This window comes from Mus musculus, chromosome 13 (genome assembly GCF_000001635.26).
Source record: "Mus musculus strain C57BL/6J chromosome 13, GRCm38.p6 C57BL/6J".
In the NCBI taxonomy this organism is placed as follows: domain Eukaryota; kingdom Metazoa; phylum Chordata; class Mammalia; order Rodentia; family Muridae; genus Mus; species Mus musculus.
Window position 1 is genome coordinate 109,754,680 of NC_000079.6, and position 18,749 is coordinate 109,773,428.

Sequence of the window (18,749 nt, forward strand, 5' to 3'; positions counted from 1 at the left end):
ATGCTGTTTCCATTGCTTGTTGTCCACACACCCGGAAGTGGATGATGAATGCCATCCTCTTGTGCCTTGTTTGTAAGCACTTTAGTTAACTATAGCTCAGAATTCTATTTCTAGATCAAAAAGTACACAAATGCTCTTTTACTCCTTTCTCTGTTATTTAGTTTAAGGTTGTGTGGTGTGAAGGCATCAGGATGGCTGAGCTGCTTTGGAGTCACAGCTGGGATGAAGCTTAGTTGTTTGTATTTTGTTGTTTAATTTTATTTTATTATTATGTATTAATGTCTGACTATCAGTTGAATGATATTTTCGTGAACTGAGAGCTACACTGTGGAGTCAGTGCTGCTTTCTGGTGGGCTTTTGGCATCTCTCAGTGCATGGTAGAGGGGGAATCACGTCTGTGATTCATAGGGCTTGAATTGGAATCCTCTTCAAATTTCTTTATAAACACAGGGTTTGTGTTTCTTGTGACTCCCTTTCCTGAATCAAAATAGATATTAACTAGGAGATACTCGCTCTAAAATTCTTTGCACAGTGAGTCATTTAATAAATATTAACTATTGCTACATATTGGTGATGACTATTTACAATTATTATCATAATTTAATCTTATATTCTATTGATAAAAGTATTCTAGTGGCATTTGTGGGCATTTATTTATTTGTGCATGTGTACGAGTGTGTGTGTGTGTGTGTGGTGTATGGTGTATGTACATAATTGGTACTATAGATTGAGCACAGAACTTCATGTAAGCTGTTGAATATATTTCAGACCTTTAAATACATTTGTTTTGGGGCAGGATCTTGCTAAGTTACCCAGGCTGTCCTTGAAACTCACTCTGTAGTTGCAAGCAGGCACTGAGTCTTGGTTCCTTCTGCCTCAGCTTCCTGAGTAGCAGGGGTTGTACATGCATACTATCAGGTTTGAACTCTTACTTTAAGGAATAACAGTATCTGGGCTTGGTGAGGCATGGATTTTATCCCAATATCCAGTAGGCAGAGGCAGGTGGATCTCTATGAGTACAAGGCTAGCCGGAGCTACGTAGCAAGTTCCAGCCAAGCCAGCCTTGCAAGCTGTGTTTATAAGAAAGATAGAAAGAAAAGAAGGAGGGAGGGAGGGAGAGAGAGAGGAGGGAGGAAGGAAAACCAAAGGAAAAGAAACATCATAAAGGCCCCCGTTACTGAAACTAACAAGGGCCAAGGTCTCTCCATTCCCAGTCTTGAAACAGTTACTGAGGGAATCGTACTTGCAGGAGCTGAATCTGGCTGAACGTTGTCTTTGAGATGGCCCTTCTCTGTATTTAAGTGCTGTACGTAAGAAGGTTTGCTTTTAGAGACTCTCAGTCTCTTGTCTATATTTCAGGCTCTTTAGTTCCGAAACAGTGAGAGTGGAAAATAGTGTGGTAAGGACCACAGAGGTGAGGGTAAGGTGACCAGGTGTGGAGGATGAGAGCACTGTCATTTTCCTTGTCAACACACGCCACTGAGCCTGTCCTGCAGATCCCCAGTAGAGCTGGCCCAGGAGCCAGCAGGGCCTTCTCTTTCGAGATTGAGAGGTGGGCCTCCCTGTGGCCACAGGCATGGCTTTTACTTCACTCTGGTGACCAGGATAAGGGAACAGACATAGAGCACCTTCCACATCAGAAGACTAGTGTAACACTAACTTCCACACTGACCTGCAGTGGCTTATTCTGTCTGTTCTGGAAGTTTCTGCACGTGTTTCTAGGTACCAGACTGCTTGCCACAGAGGTGGTCTTCATCATTAGCCCATTGGAAATATCATCTCTCTGCTCCTTGTACCACAAGCTTTATAGGTGCCGGTTTGGGGACATGGATTGCTCAGGAATAAGCTGACAGTTCAAATGAACTATTCTCAGTGAAGTTTATGTCAAGGAAATGTGTGTGTAAAATAACTACATTCATTTAATTAAAAAATAAATTTTTTTCTGAAGTGGGTGTGGCAATGCTCATTAGAAATCCCAGCACTAACAGGCTCAAGGTGAGAATATTACAGGTTCAACATCAGCCTGGTATACCAAGGAAAAACTCTATCTTTCAAGATAAGTGAAATGAAATGATTGAAATAAATAAAATAGGTTGTGACTGGCTAGATAAAGAAATAAACACTGAGATTTAAGACATCCGTTCTTCAATTTATGGGTGCTGGGAAATATTGCAAAGAGTCCCAGGTCCTAGCTTCCCACTTTCTTCCAAGAAGAATGCTGCATGACTTCTTGGGTTTCCCTGCTTCTCCAAGACATGTCACACTGACACCTTGCTCCTGTATCCCTAGTCTAGTGGAGCTGACGTTACCCTAGCAACAGCACCCACAGGGTAACATTCCCCTGTAAGTACAGTGGCTGGAACATGAGTCCGTTGAAAAGTTTCGTAGGGCTTTTTATTACTGGATGATGCACTCCTGTGTTATGTTTGACTCCTGGCCTATCCAAGGCTTACACATGACCGTACAGATCACTTGATGCTCACCTACAAATGTTGGATGGCCCAGGGTTCTCTCTCCCAGAAGCCTGTTCTGTAGCTGGTCCTTTGCACGGCATTCCTGGCTAACATCTACAATGGGAGGTGTAGAGAAAGGTGCAGACCCAGAGCTGAGACCCCTTTTCTACTTAGAGCACATCCTTTGTGCCTAAAAAGGCAACGTTGACACTGGTTGGTAACCAAGGAGACTCTCTTTTGTCCAAGGGAGATGGACAATGGTTAGCATCCGGGAAGATGTGTTTTCAACCCAGAGGCTGGGAAGGAAATGTACTGAAGATAAAGATGGAGTTACTGTAATTCCCAATGGGATTTGCTTGCAGTGGGATGTACCATTTAATATTGCTCAAACGTGGTCAGAGAACTACGGGAGCCTTCTAACACTGCCTCTGGTTTGTCTTGCAGACATGGAGATGACTTGATTGTGACCCCGTTTGCTCAGGTAAGCCAACCTGGGAGCATGTAGGCTTCTTAAAGATTTACACAGTTGATGTGCAGATCTTATTATGATTCTCAATACGACTTTATTACATACACCTATGTGACTGCCAATTGTTTGGCTCATTCGAGTAATTAAAAGGCAGTGCTGGAGAATGTAACCTTAGCCCTACAGAGGTGCTTTGTGTAAGGCTGTTAGGCCCGAGGAGTGTCTGTACTTTCAAGTAACAAGTTATCTAAGGGAGATAGTACGTATGCAGCGGGCCCTTATTTCCCTAAACTGGAATTAGCACCAGAAGGAGACTATATCATGGATTAAATTACATCTAGTATAATTAGTACATGCTCTGGGTTTGAAATTCAATAATGCCATTCAACCTGATATGTTATTTACTCCTCTTTCACATGTGTTATTTATACAAAGATTTAACTGGGCAACATGTTTGCGTTCTTCATGCATAAGAGAAGAAACTATTTCAACTCCGTGGCATAGATGTGAGATGATAAAATGACTTAAAGTGTTTTGGAATGTGTACAGAATGGTTAAGGACCAAATGTTTTGTGGAGTGAAATGGGACCTTGAATACCTTGGGTAGATCTACTTATTAGAACAGAGCCTACAGAATCCATCTGTTATTGAACATCTTGGGTAGGTTTACTTATCAGAACAGAGCCTGCAGAATCCATCTATTATTCAAATGTCCAAATCATAACCAGATTTAGGTACTAGCTAACATCTAAACTCTTTTATTAGTCTTAAGTTTTGAACTTTTTGAACTTCTATAAAAGCTCAGAGGCACCCCAGTCCACAGGAAAAAAAAATGTGCCAGCTTTAATTAGTTTGTACGTTTTACCTTAGAATGATTCTGCTCTGTGCTCAAATCTTTCAGTGTGTTCTCTTAGACATGAAGGAATCCTCTTTAGCTGTCCCTCATGTCCACTGCTCATCTCTTCCTGTTGAACATAGCAACAATTTAGCCAGAGTCCTTAGGGCTGATGAACAGAAATGAGTAAAAGCTGTGCAGGGGAGCTGGCTCGCCAGTCAGCTGCTTATTTTCCACTGCCCCACTGGTTTTGACTGCTTTCTAAAACCTAAAACTGGTAACAAGCGTTCAAACCCTAGAAACCAGCATCCTTGTCCCCTTTGGAGGCAGGAGATATGTCTGCTCTGAAAACAAGAACAATTGTGTTGTCTTTCTTGTTCCAAACTATGACAGTTAGTTTCGGGGGGTGGGGGTGGGGAGGGGGAATACAGTGGCTATTTTTACCACAACAGAGAATTAGTGCTCCGTTAGGAATAGGCCATCACCAATATAGTTTTAAGCTCCTGTATATCCCTTCCTGTTCCACCCCAATAGCAGTAATCTTGTGGCCAAGTTCATTGATTACATGGGGCAATGGGGAAAGTTCATTGTCTTTCGTTTGCTTTTTATTCCACTTTTATAAAACAAACAAATCAACAAACAAAACACAACTTGTGTGTCACCAGAATGAATTACAGCTAGCAACCTTCTACATAGATCCATTCTTACTAGACCGTGTCATTATGAAATCACCCAGAACTTTCTGACACAGAGAAGCAATCACTTCATGCATTTTAATAGAAGTATAACTTGGAAAGAGATTTGATTTTCAACAGAGGAAACGTTTTTTTATCCTGTAAATAATTTTCCACTAATTGTTTTGGTTTTGTTTTTTTCCTGAAGTGACTCCTAAGAGTCTTTGACCTCACAAAGACAAACCATAGCCTCCGCTCCCTGTATGTCACAGCCTGTGCTGTACTGCCACCCAGTGGCATCGGCTGTGCGTAGCCTGGCCAAAAAAAAAAAAATAATAATAATAATAAATCCAAAAACATTTTACTCATTCACTTTAACTGTTTAATGAAGCCAGCATAATTTTTTTTCCTGCCAACATCAGTGAATCCTATTGGCTAAGAAATGTTTGAAAGCACCCCGAAGAACATGAGAATTGTGTGTGTGGATATTCCCATGCTGTGGCCTAATCCATAAACAATATTTTCCTGGAGTGTTAGCACTGCTCATTGTCAAGATTTAGAATTTTTTCATCATTCCTTTGTTTGTTACTGTAAGCGATTACACACTTACTGGAGGTGGCTGAAGAGAAAGCAATGCCTTTAACTGTTAAGCCTAAGCCGTCTGGAAGAAAATGTAGAGATCCTTTAATAATAAGCTTTAAAGAGGCAAGAGAATTCTGGCTGTAGCTTCTAATGCTAGCCTGAGTCTATGCAGAGAGCTGCCCTGGAACACAAGAGAATCTAGGAACTTGACCCTTCACCCAGGGGCTCTGATAAACCCTTTTCCTCTTTTTCCTCTTCCTCTCTCAAGGCTTGCTTCCCTCCCGGGCGTGTCCTGAGGGACATTTCTATGAAGAATGTCTCTTAGTCACCCAGGCTCAGGGCAACATCATGTGTGACAGATTCATCTGAGAAATGTCTATTTACGCTTCTGCCAGGATCATATGTAGCTTACAGAGTGGAAGATATTTTTAACGTTTAAGTAGAGAACCATCTTTATCCTGCCACAAACCAAAACAGAGTTCTAGTACTCACATCTGTGTGTCTTCAGTGGCATTTACTACAACAGAGTACACAACTGCGTATGCAAAACTATAGGCTAAAAGTCAGCAGGCCAAAGGCCGGCAGCCAGAGCCTGGGGGAGGTTGCTTTTCTCAGTCTCATTTGGAAATGTGGCATACTATATATGCAGTAATATCTAAAGCAGAAATAATAATAGTAAACGAAAGTTAAGAAACAGAATAGTGTCAATGCTTCAAGTACTGCTTAACTGTCCCGCCCCCATCCATCCATCTGTCGGTCTCATTCCATTTGTCTGTCCGCCGAAATAGCAATCATTTGATTTTATCCAGATTATGGAATACAGTACAATTTACTTGACAACATTTTTGTTGTTGCTTAAATTCTTCAATAGCCAAAAGATAGGAATTATTTAAAATAAGTGTATAAAATGTGCATACTAAACCCCCCAAAATTCAGTTTAATATCTTACCAGTAAAACAAAGTTTAAAAACTGACCTACAGTTGAGGTATGGTCGTAAGCATCTTTAGTCCCAGCAACCCAGGAGTGGGGCAGGCAGATCTCTAAATTGGAGGCGAGTAGAGTCTATATAGTGAATGCTAAGCCAGCCAGGGCCATACAGTGAGCCCCATCTCAAAGCAAAACAACTCTTTCTACAGAAAAAATTTCATTCATAAATTAATGTCTTCCTGAATGGGCTATTTTTTTCAAATGATTATAAACTATGAATTACCTGAAAAACTTTTCCTACGGAAATGAACTATTAAATTACTACTTCTACCACCCAATGTCCAGACGCTGTTGGGTAATCACAAAAGTGTTTTGTATTAAAGATCTCAAAATTCTGAGGCTAAAAAATCTTCATCTAGAATAGGGAGTAGCCGGCTGAGGCAGGAGTTGTATTTAAATACTTTATTGACATGTTTGCTCTTCACATCTTAGAACACAAATTAAGTTGTCGTGATTTCACGACTGGATCGTTAATTTTTTTATTTCTGCATCATTCAGAATTTCATGCCTCATGAAAGACACTATGGCCTGACGTCAGCAGCTAGCTATTTGGATACTTCGTCACAGGCGGTGTGACCTTTCGGAGTTGTGAGTGATAATGAGCCAGGTTTTCCAGTGACTGGCTGGCTTACTCGGAGGTTCTATGAACTCCTTCAGGGGGACTGCTGAAGGTCACCATGGCTGCAGAGCATAAACAGCTTCCTTTTGACTTGCACAAGTTCCCGTCAGCTTCGAGAAAACAAACACCCGAGACACAGAGTGACTTTCGTCTGGACCACTGTCCGATGAAGAAACTCAGGGCACAGTTCTCAAACCCCTAGGTCAATTAGAAAACGGAGGATTCTGTATATTGCCACTAATAAGCATTCAGCAAACTTCCTATGGGCCAGATAAGTCAATGGAAGTTTCCATAATAAACACATGGTCACCACATACTTTTTGCTTAAGCTATGTCATTGGCATTAACCTGGAGTAGTTTCTTTCTGTTAACTGTTCAAGCAACCCTAATTAATGGGCAGATAGCACTCTCTTTTACACAGAAGGTGTCATACCAAGTGTGTGCATCTAACTCATGACTTATACCAAGACATGTGAAGTCTTTGTTTTTGTTTTTGTTTTTCGAGACAGGGTTTCTCTGTATAGCCCTGGCTGTCCTGGAACTCACTTTGTAAACCAGGCTGGCCTCGAACTCAGAAATCTGTCTGCCTCTGCCTCCCAAGTGACACGTGAAGTCTTTTTTTTTTTTTTTTTTTCACATATTAAGAAGGTTTTATTTATTTTTTCTTTTTCTTTTTTTTTTTTTTAATTTTTTTCCATTTTTTATTAGGTATTTAACTCATTTACATTTCCAATGCTATACCAAAAGTCCCCCATATCCACCCACCCCCACTCCCCTGCCCACCCACTCCCCCTTTTTGGCCCTGGTGTTCCCCTGTACTGGGGCATATAAAGTTTGCAAGTCCAATGGGCCTCTCTTTCCAGTGATGGCCGACTAGGCCATCTTTTGATATATATGCAGCTAGAGTCAAGAGCTCCGGGGTACTGGTTAGTTCATAATGTTGTTCCACCTATAGGGTTGCAGATCCCTTTAGCTCCTTGGCTACTTTCTCTAGCTCCTCCATTGGGAGCCCTATGATCCATCCATTAGCTGACTGTGAGCATCCACTTCTGTGTTTGCTAGGCCCCGGCATAGTCTCACAAGAGACAGCTACATCTGGGTCCTTTCAATAAAATCTTGCTAGTGTATGCAATGGTGTCAGCGTTTGGATGCTGATTATGGGGTGGATCCCTGGATATGGCAGTCTCTACATGGTCCATCCTTTCATCTCAGCTCCAAACTTTGTCTCTGTAACTCCTTCCATGGGTGTTTTGTTCCCAAATCTAAGGAGGGGCATAGTGTCCACACTTCAGTCTTCATTCTTCTTGAGTTTCATGTGTTTAGCAAATTATATCTTATATCTTGGGTATCCTAGGTTTGGGGCTAATATCCACTTATCAGTGAATACATATTGTGTGAGTTTCTTTGTGAATGTGTTACCTCACTCAGGATGATGCCCTCCAGGCCCATCCATTTGGCTAGGAATTTCATAAATTCATTCTTTTTAATAGCTGAGTAGTACTCCATTGTGTAGATGTACCACATTTTCTGTATCCATTCCTCTGTTGAGGGGCATCTAGGTTCTTTCCAGCTTCTGGCTATTATAAATAAGGCTGCTATGAACATAGTGGAGCATGTGTCCTTCTTATCTGTTGGGGCATCTTCTGGATATATGCCCAGGAGAGGTATTGCTGGATCCTCCGGTAGTACTATGTCCAGTTTTCTGAGGAACCGCCAGACTGATTTCCAGAGTGGTTGTACAAGCCTGCACTCCCACCAACAATGGAGGAGTGTTCCTCTTTCTCCACATCCACGCCAGCATCTGCTGTCACCTGAATTTTTGATCTTAGCCATTCTGACTGGTGTGAGGTGGAATCTCAGGGTTGTTTTGATTTGCATTTCCCTGATGATTAAAGATGTTGAACATTTTTTCAAGTGCTTCTCTGCCATTCGGTATTCCTCAGGTGAGAATTCTTTGTTCAGTTCTGAGCCCCATTTTTTAATGGGGTTATTTGATTTTCTGAAGTCCACCTTCTTGAGTTCTTTATATATGTTGGATATTAGTCCCCTATCTGATTTAGGATAGGTAAAGATCCTTTCCCAATCTGTTGGTGGTCTTTTTGTCTTATTGACGGTGTCTTTTGCCTTGCAGAAACTTTGGAGTTTCATTAGGTCCCATTTGTCGATTCTCGATCTTACAGCACAAGCCATTGCTGTTCTGTTCAGGAATTTTTCCCCTGTGCCCATATCTTCAAGGCTTTTCCCCACTTTCTCCTCTATAAGTTTCAGTGTCTCTGGTTTTATGTGAAGTTCCTTGATCCACTTAGATTTGACCTTAGTACAAGGAGATAAGTATGGATCGATTCGCATTCTTCTACACGATAACAACCAGTTGTGCCAGCACCAATTGTTGAAAATGCTGTCTTTCTTCCACTGGATGGTTTTAGCTCCCTTGTCGAAGATCAAGTGACCATAGGTGTGTGGGTTCATTTCTGGGTCTTCAATTCTATTCCATTGGTCTACTTGTCTGTCTCTATACCAGTACCATGCAGTTTTTATCACAATTGCTCTGTAGTAAAGCTTTAGGTCTGGCATGGTGATTCCGCCAGAAGTTCTTTTATCCTTGAGAAGACTTTTTGCTATCCTAGGTTTTTTGTTATTCCAGACAAATTTGCAAATTGCTCCTTCCAATTCGTTGAAGAATTGAGTTGGAATTTTGATGGGGATTGCATTGAATCTGTAGATTGCTTTTGGCAAGATAGCCATTTTTACAATGTTGATCCTACCAATCCATGAGCATGGGAGATCTTTCCATCTTCTGAGATCTTCCTTAATTTCTTTCTTCAGAGATTTGAAGTTTTTATCATACAGATCTTTCACTTCCTTAGTTAGAGTCACGCCAAGATATTTTATATTATTTGTGACTATTGAGAAGGGTGTTGTTTCCCTAATTTCTTTCTCAGCCTGTTTATTCTTTGTATAGAGAAAGGCCATTGACTTGTTTGAGTTTATTTTATATCCAGCTACTTCACCGAAGCTGTTTATCAGGTTTAGGAGTTCTCTGGTAGAATTTTTAGGGTCACTTATATATACTATCATATCATCTGCAAAAAGTGATATTTTGACTTCCTCTTTTCCAATTTGTATCCCCTTGATCTCCTTTTGTTGTCGAATTGCTCTGGCTAATACTTCAAATACTATGTTGAAAAGGTAGGGAGAAAGTGGGCAGCCTTGTCTAGTCCCTGATTTTAGTGGGATTGCTTCCAGCTTCTCTCCATTTACTTTGATGTTGGCTACTGGTTTGCTGTAGATTGCTTTTATCATGTTTAGGTATGGGCCTTGAATTCCTGATCTTTCCAAAACTTTTATCATAAATGGGTGTTGGATCTTGTCAAATGCTTTTTCTGCATCTAACGAGATGATCATGTGGTTTTTGTCTTTGAGTTTTTTTATATAATGGATTACATTGATGGATTTTCGTATATTAAACCATCCCTGCATCCCTGGAATAAAACCTACTTGGTCAGGATGGATGATTGCTTTAATGTGTTCTTGGATTCGGTTAGCGAGAATTTTATTGAGGATTTTTGCATCGATATTCATAAGAGAAATTGGTCTGAAGTTCTCTATCTTTGTTGGATCTTTCTGTGGTTTAGGTATCAGAGTAATAGTGGCTTCATAAAATGAGTTGGGTAGAGTACCTTCTACTTCTATTTTGTGAAATAGTTTGTGCAGAATTGGAATTAGATCTTCTTTGAAGGTCTGATAGAACTCTGCACTAAACCCATCTGGTCCTGGGCTTTTTTTGGTTGGGAGACTATTAATAACTGCTTCTATTTCTTTAGGTGATATGGGACTGTTTAGATGGTCAACTTGATCCTTATTCAACTTTGGTACCTGGTATCTGTCCAGAAATTTGTCCATTTCGTCCAGGTTTTCCAGTTTTGTTGAGTATAGCCTTTTGTAGAAGGATCTGATGGTGTTTTGGATTTCTTCAGGATCTGTTGTTATGTCTCCCTTTTCATTTCTGATTTTGTTAATTAGGATTTTGTCCCTGTGCCCTTTAGTGAGTCTAGCTAAGGGTTTATCTATCTTGTTGATTTTCTCAAAGAACCAACTCCTCGTTTGGTTAATTCTTTGAATAGTTCTTCTTGTTTCCACTTGGTTGATTTCACCCCTGAGTTTGATTATTTCCTGCCGTCTACTCCTCTTGGGTGAATTTGCTTCCTTTTTTTCTAGGGCTTTTAGATGTGTTGTCAAGCTGCTAGTATGTGCTGTCTCCCGTTTCTTCTTGGAGGCACTCAGAGCTATGAGTTTCCCTCTTAGAAATGCTTTCATTGTGTCCCATAGGTTTGGGTACGTTGTGGCTTCATTTTCATTAAACTCTAAAAAGTCTTTAATTTCTTTCTTTATTCCTTCCTTGACCAAGGTATCATTGAGAAGAGTGTTATTCAGTTTCCACGTGAATGTTGGCTTTCCATTATTTATGTTGTTATTGAAGATCAGTCTTAGGCCATGGTGGTCTGATAGGATACATGGGACAATTTCAATATTTTTGTATCTATTGAGGCCTGTTTTGTGACCAATTATATGGTCAATTTTGGAGAAGGTCCCGTGAGGTGCTGAGAAGAAGGTATATCCTTTTGTTTTAGGATAAAATGTTCTGTAGATATCTGTCAGGTCCATTTGTTTCATAACTTCTGTTAGTTTCACTGTGTCCCTGTTTAGTTTCTGTTTCCACGATCTGTCCTTTGAAGAAAGTGGTGTGTTGAAGTCTCCCACTATTATTGTGTGAGGTGCAATGTATGCTTTGAGCTTTACTAAAGTGTCTCTAATGAATGTGGCTGCCCTTGCATTTGGTGCGTAGATATTCAGAATTGAGAGTTCCTCTTGGAGGATTTTACCTTTGATGAGTATGAAGTGTCCCTCCTTGTCTTTTTTGATAACTTTGGGTTGGAAGTCGATTTTATCCGATATTAAAATGGCTACTCCAGCTTGTTTCTTCAGTCCATTTGCTTGGAAAATTGTTTTCCAGCCTTTCACTCTGAGGTAGTGTCTGTCTTTTTCCCTGAGATGGGTTTCCTGTAAGCAGCAGAATGTTGGGTCCTGTTTGTGTAGCCAGTCTGTTAGTCTATGTCTTTTTATTGGGGAATTGAGTCCATTGATATTAAGAGATAGTAAGGAAAAGTAATTGTTGCTCCCTTTTATTTTTGTTGTTAGAGTTGGCATTCTGATCTTGTGGCTGTCTTCTTTTTGGTTTGTTGAATGATTACTTTCTTGGTTGTTCTAGGGCGTGATTTCCGTCCTTGTATTGCTTCTTTTCTGTTATTATCCTTTGAAGGGCTGGATTCGTGGAAAGATATTGTGTGAATTTGGTTTTGTCATGGAATACTTTGGTTTCTCCATCTATGGTAATTGAGAGTTTGGCCGGGTATAGTAGCCTGGGCTGGCATTTGTGTTCTCTTAGTGTCTGTATAACATCTGTCCAGGCTCTTCTGGCTTTCATAGTCTCTGGAGAAAAGTCTGGTGTAATTCTGATAGGCCTTCCTTTATATGTTACTTGACCTTTCTCCCTTACTGCTTTTAATATTCTATCTTTATTTAGTGCATTTGTTGTTCTGATTATTATGTGTCGGGAGGAATTTCTTTTCTGGTCCAGTCTATTTGGAGTTCTGTAGGCTTCTTGTATGATCATGGGCATCTCTTTTTTTATGTTTGGGAAGTTTTCTTCTATTATTTTGTTGAAGATATTAGCTGGCCCTTTAAGTTGAAAATCTTCATTCTCATCAATTCCTATTATCCGTAGGTTTGGTCTTCTCATTGTGTCCTGGATTACCTGGATGTTTTGAGTTAGGATCCTTTTGCATTTTGTATTTTCTTTGACTGTTGTGTCGATGTTCTCTATGGAATCTTCTGCACCTGAGATTCTCTCTTCCATTTCTTGTATTCTGTTGCTGATGCTCGCATCTATGGTTCCAGATCTCTTTCCTAGGGTTTCTATCTCCAGCGTTGCCTCGCTTTGGGTTTTCTTTATTGTGTCTACTTCCCCTTTTAGTTCTAGTATGGTTTTGTTCATTTCCATCACCTGTTTGGATGTGTTTTCCTGTTTTTCTTTAATGATTTCTACCTGTTTGGCTGTGTTTTCCTGCTTTTCTTTAAGGGCCTGTAACTCTTTAGCAGTGCTCTCCTGTAATTCTTTAAGTGACTTATGAAAGTCCTTCTTGATGTCCTCTATCATCATCATGAGAAATGTTTTTAAATCTGGGTCTAGATTTTCGGTTGTGTTGGGGTGCCCAGGACTAGGTGGGGTGGGAGTGCTGCGTTCTGATGATGGTGAGTGGTCTTGATTTCTGTTAGTAGGATTCTTACGTTTGCCTTTCGCCATCTGGTAATCTCTGAAGCTAGCTGTTTTAGTTGTCACTGTTAAGAGCTTGTTCTTCAGATGACTCTGTTAGCCTCTATGAGCAGACCTGGAGGGTAGCACTCTCCTTAGTTTCAGTGGGCAGAGTATTCTCTGCAGGCAAGCTCTCTTCTTGCAAGGCAGGTACCCAGATATCTGGTGTTCGAACCAGACTCCTGGCAGAAGTTGTGTTCCACTCACTAGAGGTCTTAGGATCACGTGTGGAATCCTGTGTGGGCCCTTGCGGGTGTCAGGCGACTCAGCTGGCAAGGTAACCCGGGGCTCGAGTGGAGCGGAAGGGGTTTGTGCCCCAGATCAAGCCCGGGTAGCCTGCTTCCCTATGTACCGCAGTCTCAAGTTCCCCGCGATTGGATTGGGGCAGGCGCTGTGTTCCACTCACCAGAGGTCTTAGGGTCCCGTGGGGAGTCCCGTGTGGGCCCTTGCGGGTGTTGGGCAAGACTCTGCTGGCAAGGTAGCCCGGGGCTCGAGTAGAGCGGAAGGGACTTGTGCCCCAGATCAGGCCCGGGTAGCCTGCTTCCCTATGTACCGCAGTCTCAAGTTCCGCGAGATTGGATTGGGGCAGGCGCTGTGTTCCACTCACCAGAGGTCTTAGGATCCCGTGGGGAGTCCCGTGTGGGCCCTTGCGGGTGTCAGGCGACTCAGCTGGCAAGGTAGCCCGGGGCTCGAGTGGAGCGGAAGGGGTTTGTGCCCCAGATCAAGCCCGGGTAGCCTGCTTCCCTATGTACCGCAGTCTCAAGTTCCCCCCGATTGGATTGGGGCAGGCGCTGTGTTCCACTCGCCAGAGGTCTTAGGGTCCCGTGGGGAGTCCCGTGTGGGCCCTTGCGGGTGTTGGGCAAGACTCTGCTGGCAAGGTAGCCCGGGGCTCGAGTCTCGAGTCGAGCGGAAGGGACTTGTCGACACGTGAAGTCTTAACTCACGACATATGAATCCCCAACAGGCACTGAGGTCTTATTGACATATCTATTTTTACTGTAGAGTCCACCCCTGAAGAAAATGACCTGTTCTAGGAAGACTAAGGTCTAGGGTCAGCAGGCTCCTGTATTCTCTCCATGGCTTGCTCCCATCCCATAGGCATCTTTTATTTCTGATTTGAATTAGAATAAAGATGGAGCTACCAGAGTTGGGAGCATCTACTCCCTGGCACATGCACATACATGCAGATCTAGTGCTTCCATATGTTCATTTCTTCAAAGCCATTTTAGTGAACCCTTTCTTCATGCTGGACAGCATACAGAACACACAGCACTCATGTTCTCCATGATCAGCGCCCTTCTGGGGACTTCTTATATTCCACTTGTGCACAATCTCCCCAGAGGCAAAGAATATCTGTGGACTAACTAGCTAGCATAGCCCTATGCAAAGATGAAAAAAAAATAACTGAAGATTTACTTAGCCTAATGACCTGAGATCAGAGGAATCTTGATGAAGTTTTCAAAGGGAATTAGAGACTAGTTTTATTTATTTTTTTTAAATCACTATTCTGATTCATGGTCTTTTGTATTATAGTATTTCATAATTGCATGAAATGAGACCACGTTTTTGCATGCGCATAGCTGGGAACATTGTATTGAGAACTAAAGGACTGGGGAATAATGCTGCTACTGTTACCAGAAACAAAGTCAGTGAGAGGGGTTTCTACAAAATGCTGGGAGTTTAACCTCCCTGATTTCATAACCAGGATTAAAAATTTTACTAAGTTCTGGAAGATTCCATAAGGGTATATGAAACTGAGTTGAAGCACCATGATGGTTTTTCTTTAAAAGACATGTTTAGTTGCACCCAACCAGCCTCAGATCAAGAATGCTAAGCAATCTCTCACTTTTTTTTTTGGTCATAGGTCTTGGCTAGCCTGCGAACCGTACGGAACAACTTTGCTGCGTTAACGAATTTGCAAGACCGAGCACCCAGCAAGTAAGCTCCTCTCCCTCTTGCTCTCTTTTGGCTGAACCTTTAGTATCTTCTCAACTTGACCTGCACTCAGGACAGCACATTAGACACCGCAGAATCACCTCCCTTGTCCGGCCGTGTGCCCTACATCATACTTTGCCTACTTCATTTTCTGTAATGACTTTGTAGTGACTCGAGGCTTGAAATATCGAAGCAGAAAAGGCAAATGCAGTGATGCCCCCTCTGTAGAAACCATCTGGAAGCTCCTCTGTCGCTCTCGCTCGCAGGATCATCTCAGGTTCTGCTTGCCTTGGGAACTGCCCAGGGCTTGTACTTTGTTTGCATCTGTATTCCCAGTTCCCATCCTAACACGGAGTTGCAACCCTGAAGATGCTGAGACTAGTCAAGGGTGTGCTTTGAGGAATCCATTCCTTGCCAGCGGCCATTTCGGTAGAGCCTGGCCAGCTGGACCATGCCATCCTGACCTCCGCAGCTTCTTTGGCTTTTGGAAGAAACACATTTCCTTTAAGTTTCCTTCAGACACTGCTACCTAGGTAGTGGCATTTAAATTGGTGACAGTTGATCTGATCAGTGTGTCAGTATCACAATGATGATTGTGTCTCTGAAGAGATGTCCATTCTATCCCAAGCTACTTCATAACTGTAACTTTGCTACTGTTATCAATTGTAAAAAAAAAAAAAAATCTTTGAAGAGAGGGTTGCCAGAGGGGTCGCGACCCCCGGGTTGAGAACTGCTGCTCTAGAGGGCTCAGCATTTGCCTGATGTGCTCTCCTAACACCTCGAGAACATTTCCAAGTTTACCATCTCACTTTGAGGAGGGTCTACGCCTTTTTATTTTCTTTAGGAAAGGATTTGATGGAGAATATGTCCTAAGATTGTCCCTAGGTGGACAACCTGAGCTAATACCCACTGTTAGTTTCTACCACCTCACTTTCTTGCCATCAAGATCTACATACATGCATACATACATACATACATACATACATACACACGAACATTTTTCATATATATATATATGAAATATCTACATATATTCATTCCCAGAAGTGAGGCGTGTGTGGCTCATTCTTTACTAATGATATACCAACATCCTTGTGGATCTAATGGTCAATAATATGTATTATTGTTACTCTTTGGGTTACTACATGTAAGCCATAGAACTGATTCTAGGAAAAGTTAAATAGGAACAAGACAGTGATTTTGTTCTCTACAACTATGTAAAAATATAACGTCTTCATTTGCTAATACCATGTGAAGAGACTACTTTCTAAATTTTTACAGAACAAGGATGAAAAATTCTTATCAACATATAAGTTATTTGAATAAACTCTAGACTACAGCAATGCCACCCTAAAAGTGCTCTGTCACATGTGCATAATAAACCTTCACCAAGAACATAACCATGCTACCTAGACTAGAACAGTCATCTAAAACAACTCGTGTTTAATGAAGTGTTTATTAAGTTCTCATTTCCACTTTCTGTTTTACACTAAAAATATAAAATAATTCAGACATAAATCTTGGTACATTTTCAGACATACACAAAATTTAAGTGCAAAACACGCAACAATAAATGTAAGCATTGTGGTGCAGCTGGAAGGTTGAGTGGAACCTGTCAAAGCAGACATAATGTTAGATGGCTTTCCCCAGGTATCCTGAAGCTCAGGTAGGAGACATTTTTCCAGCAAGATAAATGTAAAGGGCTAGCCACAATCTGCACCTATGTGCGACTGTCCAGATCTCTCTGTCTCTCTGTCTCTCTCTCCTTCTCTCTCTCTCTCTCTCACACACACATACACATTCCTAATAGTTAAGACAGCAGAGCATAGAGTGTAATGTTAGTGTCACACTGTACTAGTTCAAACCTCAGCTTCAATACCCTAAAATGTTCAACTTCTCAAAACTTATTACACACACATACATACACACACACACACACAATCAGTTCACTTGCCTTGAAGTTTGTCATAAGGATTAAGTGAGATTTAAATACACAGCACAGGACCTGGCCACAGCAAGTCCTTAGTAAGGGCTACCCACTAGAAAAAGAATGTGTGTGCATGCACACACACCAAAAAGACCTTAGGGGTTTTGCAGACATCTTGCAACATAAGTGTTTCTTGAAGGATTTTTAAAGATCTCTGGCCTTTGAAGGCCACCAGGTATTGGCGATAACCTTAAAAACTTCTACTTCCAACTCGTTTAATGGATGTCTTAAATGATTTTTCTTTTCAACTCAATTTAGTTAGCACTGACCCAATGAATACTATACCAATTGTGTTGGCTTTAATAGGGGATGCAGCCTACTGGCACAGCAGGCATATTCCTAAAGATGTTTACAATCATCTCGTGGGAGCTGTCAAACAACTAAAAAGCAGTGAAGAATAACAAAGGGCATCTCTTCAAGTGCAATGGCTTTATAGGACACTGCAGTTTAGACATGCTATTAGTAGACTCCTCTGGCAGATATGCCAGACATGCTTCATAATGAACAAAGTGGAAAGGAAAATTGTTTACATCCTGTGTCTATTTACACGGTAGTTTAGAAGGAATCAGTCACTCCTGGCAATGTACAAGAAATCAAGAGACTATGCGTCAGAAATCAGTCTCTAATACCGAACCAGGGAAAACTATTATACCTTGAGTAAATGTTAACTCTCAGAAAGTCTATTTTGTTCTGCATACCTTAACTGAGTTGAACACAGCCAGACAATAAGAATGTCCTCTCCCGACACATGCCTGTGAAGTTTGTCCTTTTAATCCAGTGTCCTCCCCTTTCCCGGGATCCAGCCATGAGATTTAAGTTGTCTTGTTTTCTTTTCTTTCTCCCCCATTTCCAATCTGGAGTCTGAGCTACAGTGAAGGGGCATCCAAGAACCTTACTGGCTAGTCTGAGTGACGTCATTGAGTTCATGTCACAGCTTTAAAATAATTCTTTCAATTAGAATGGCAGACGGAAAACAACTTAGGTTACTGAAGTCAAAAAGCACCGACATTTACCGCTTTGTGTTTTCTTTCTTTGCCAGAAGATCACCCATGTGCAACCAACCATCCATCAACAAAGCCACCATCACAGGTAAGAGACCCGTGGGAGCGTCTTCGTCTCCTGTCTGTTTATGAAGCCTTAGAGCTGTGCTCTGTTCTTAGCACCCAGGTTATGCTATGGTTCTAAAACTTTAAAGAAATGAAGTTCTCACTGTCTCTTTCTTCGTTGTCACTGGTCTCATACATTGGCTCTCAACCCTCCTAACAATGCTTCCCTTTAATACAGTCCCTCATGTGGTGGTACCCCCCCCAACCATAATATTATTTTCACTGCTGCTTCCTAACTGTAATTTTTGCTACGGTTATGAATCGTGTTATAAATATTTGTGTTTTCTGATGATCTAAGGTGACCCTCTAAAAGGGCCATTCAACCTTCAAAGGGGTCACCATCCACAGGTTGAGAAATGCTGTCTCCTGTGATTTGCGCTTCTGCGATTCCTTGGGAAATATTTTCTGGTGTACCATGATTTTACAGAGGTGACTTTGTGCTTGGGTTTGGTTTAACATCGTTGTAGACACTTGTATCAGCAAGGTTCATTGCTCATACGGTATTATCTTTGTTGTTGTGTTAGCCTTCTCCACCTTGTCTGAATGCAACATAGCTTAGTTTAAAGGGGAATGGCAAAACCAAACATACTGGCATGCACTTACAGACCTCATACTTGGAGGACTAAGGGAGAAGGATGGCAAGTTCAAGACCAGCCTGGGCTACTACAAAGGAAGTCTGAGGTTATCCCAAGCATTGTAATGAGAACTGTCTCAAAAACAAACAAACAAAC

At 41.5% G+C, this 18,749-nt stretch overlaps 1 protein-coding gene across 6 annotated transcripts in view; it reads left to right on the forward strand.

Annotated features, from left to right (window-relative positions):
* Positions 1-18,749, forward strand: part of Pde4d (phosphodiesterase 4D, cAMP specific) — a 1,301,793-nt gene that overhangs the window by 1,100,503 nt on the left and 182,541 nt on the right. For all 6 annotated transcript variants that reach the window (NM_011056.3, XM_006517643.2, XM_006517644.3 and 3 more), the window contains 3 exons: positions 2,898-2,934; positions 14,855-14,928; positions 17,952-18,001. In NM_011056.3, the coding sequence (NP_035186.1) occupies positions 2,898-2,934; positions 14,855-14,928; positions 17,952-18,001 (161 nt within the window). The remainder of the gene's footprint in view (positions 1-2,897; positions 2,935-14,854; positions 14,929-17,951; positions 18,002-18,749) is intronic.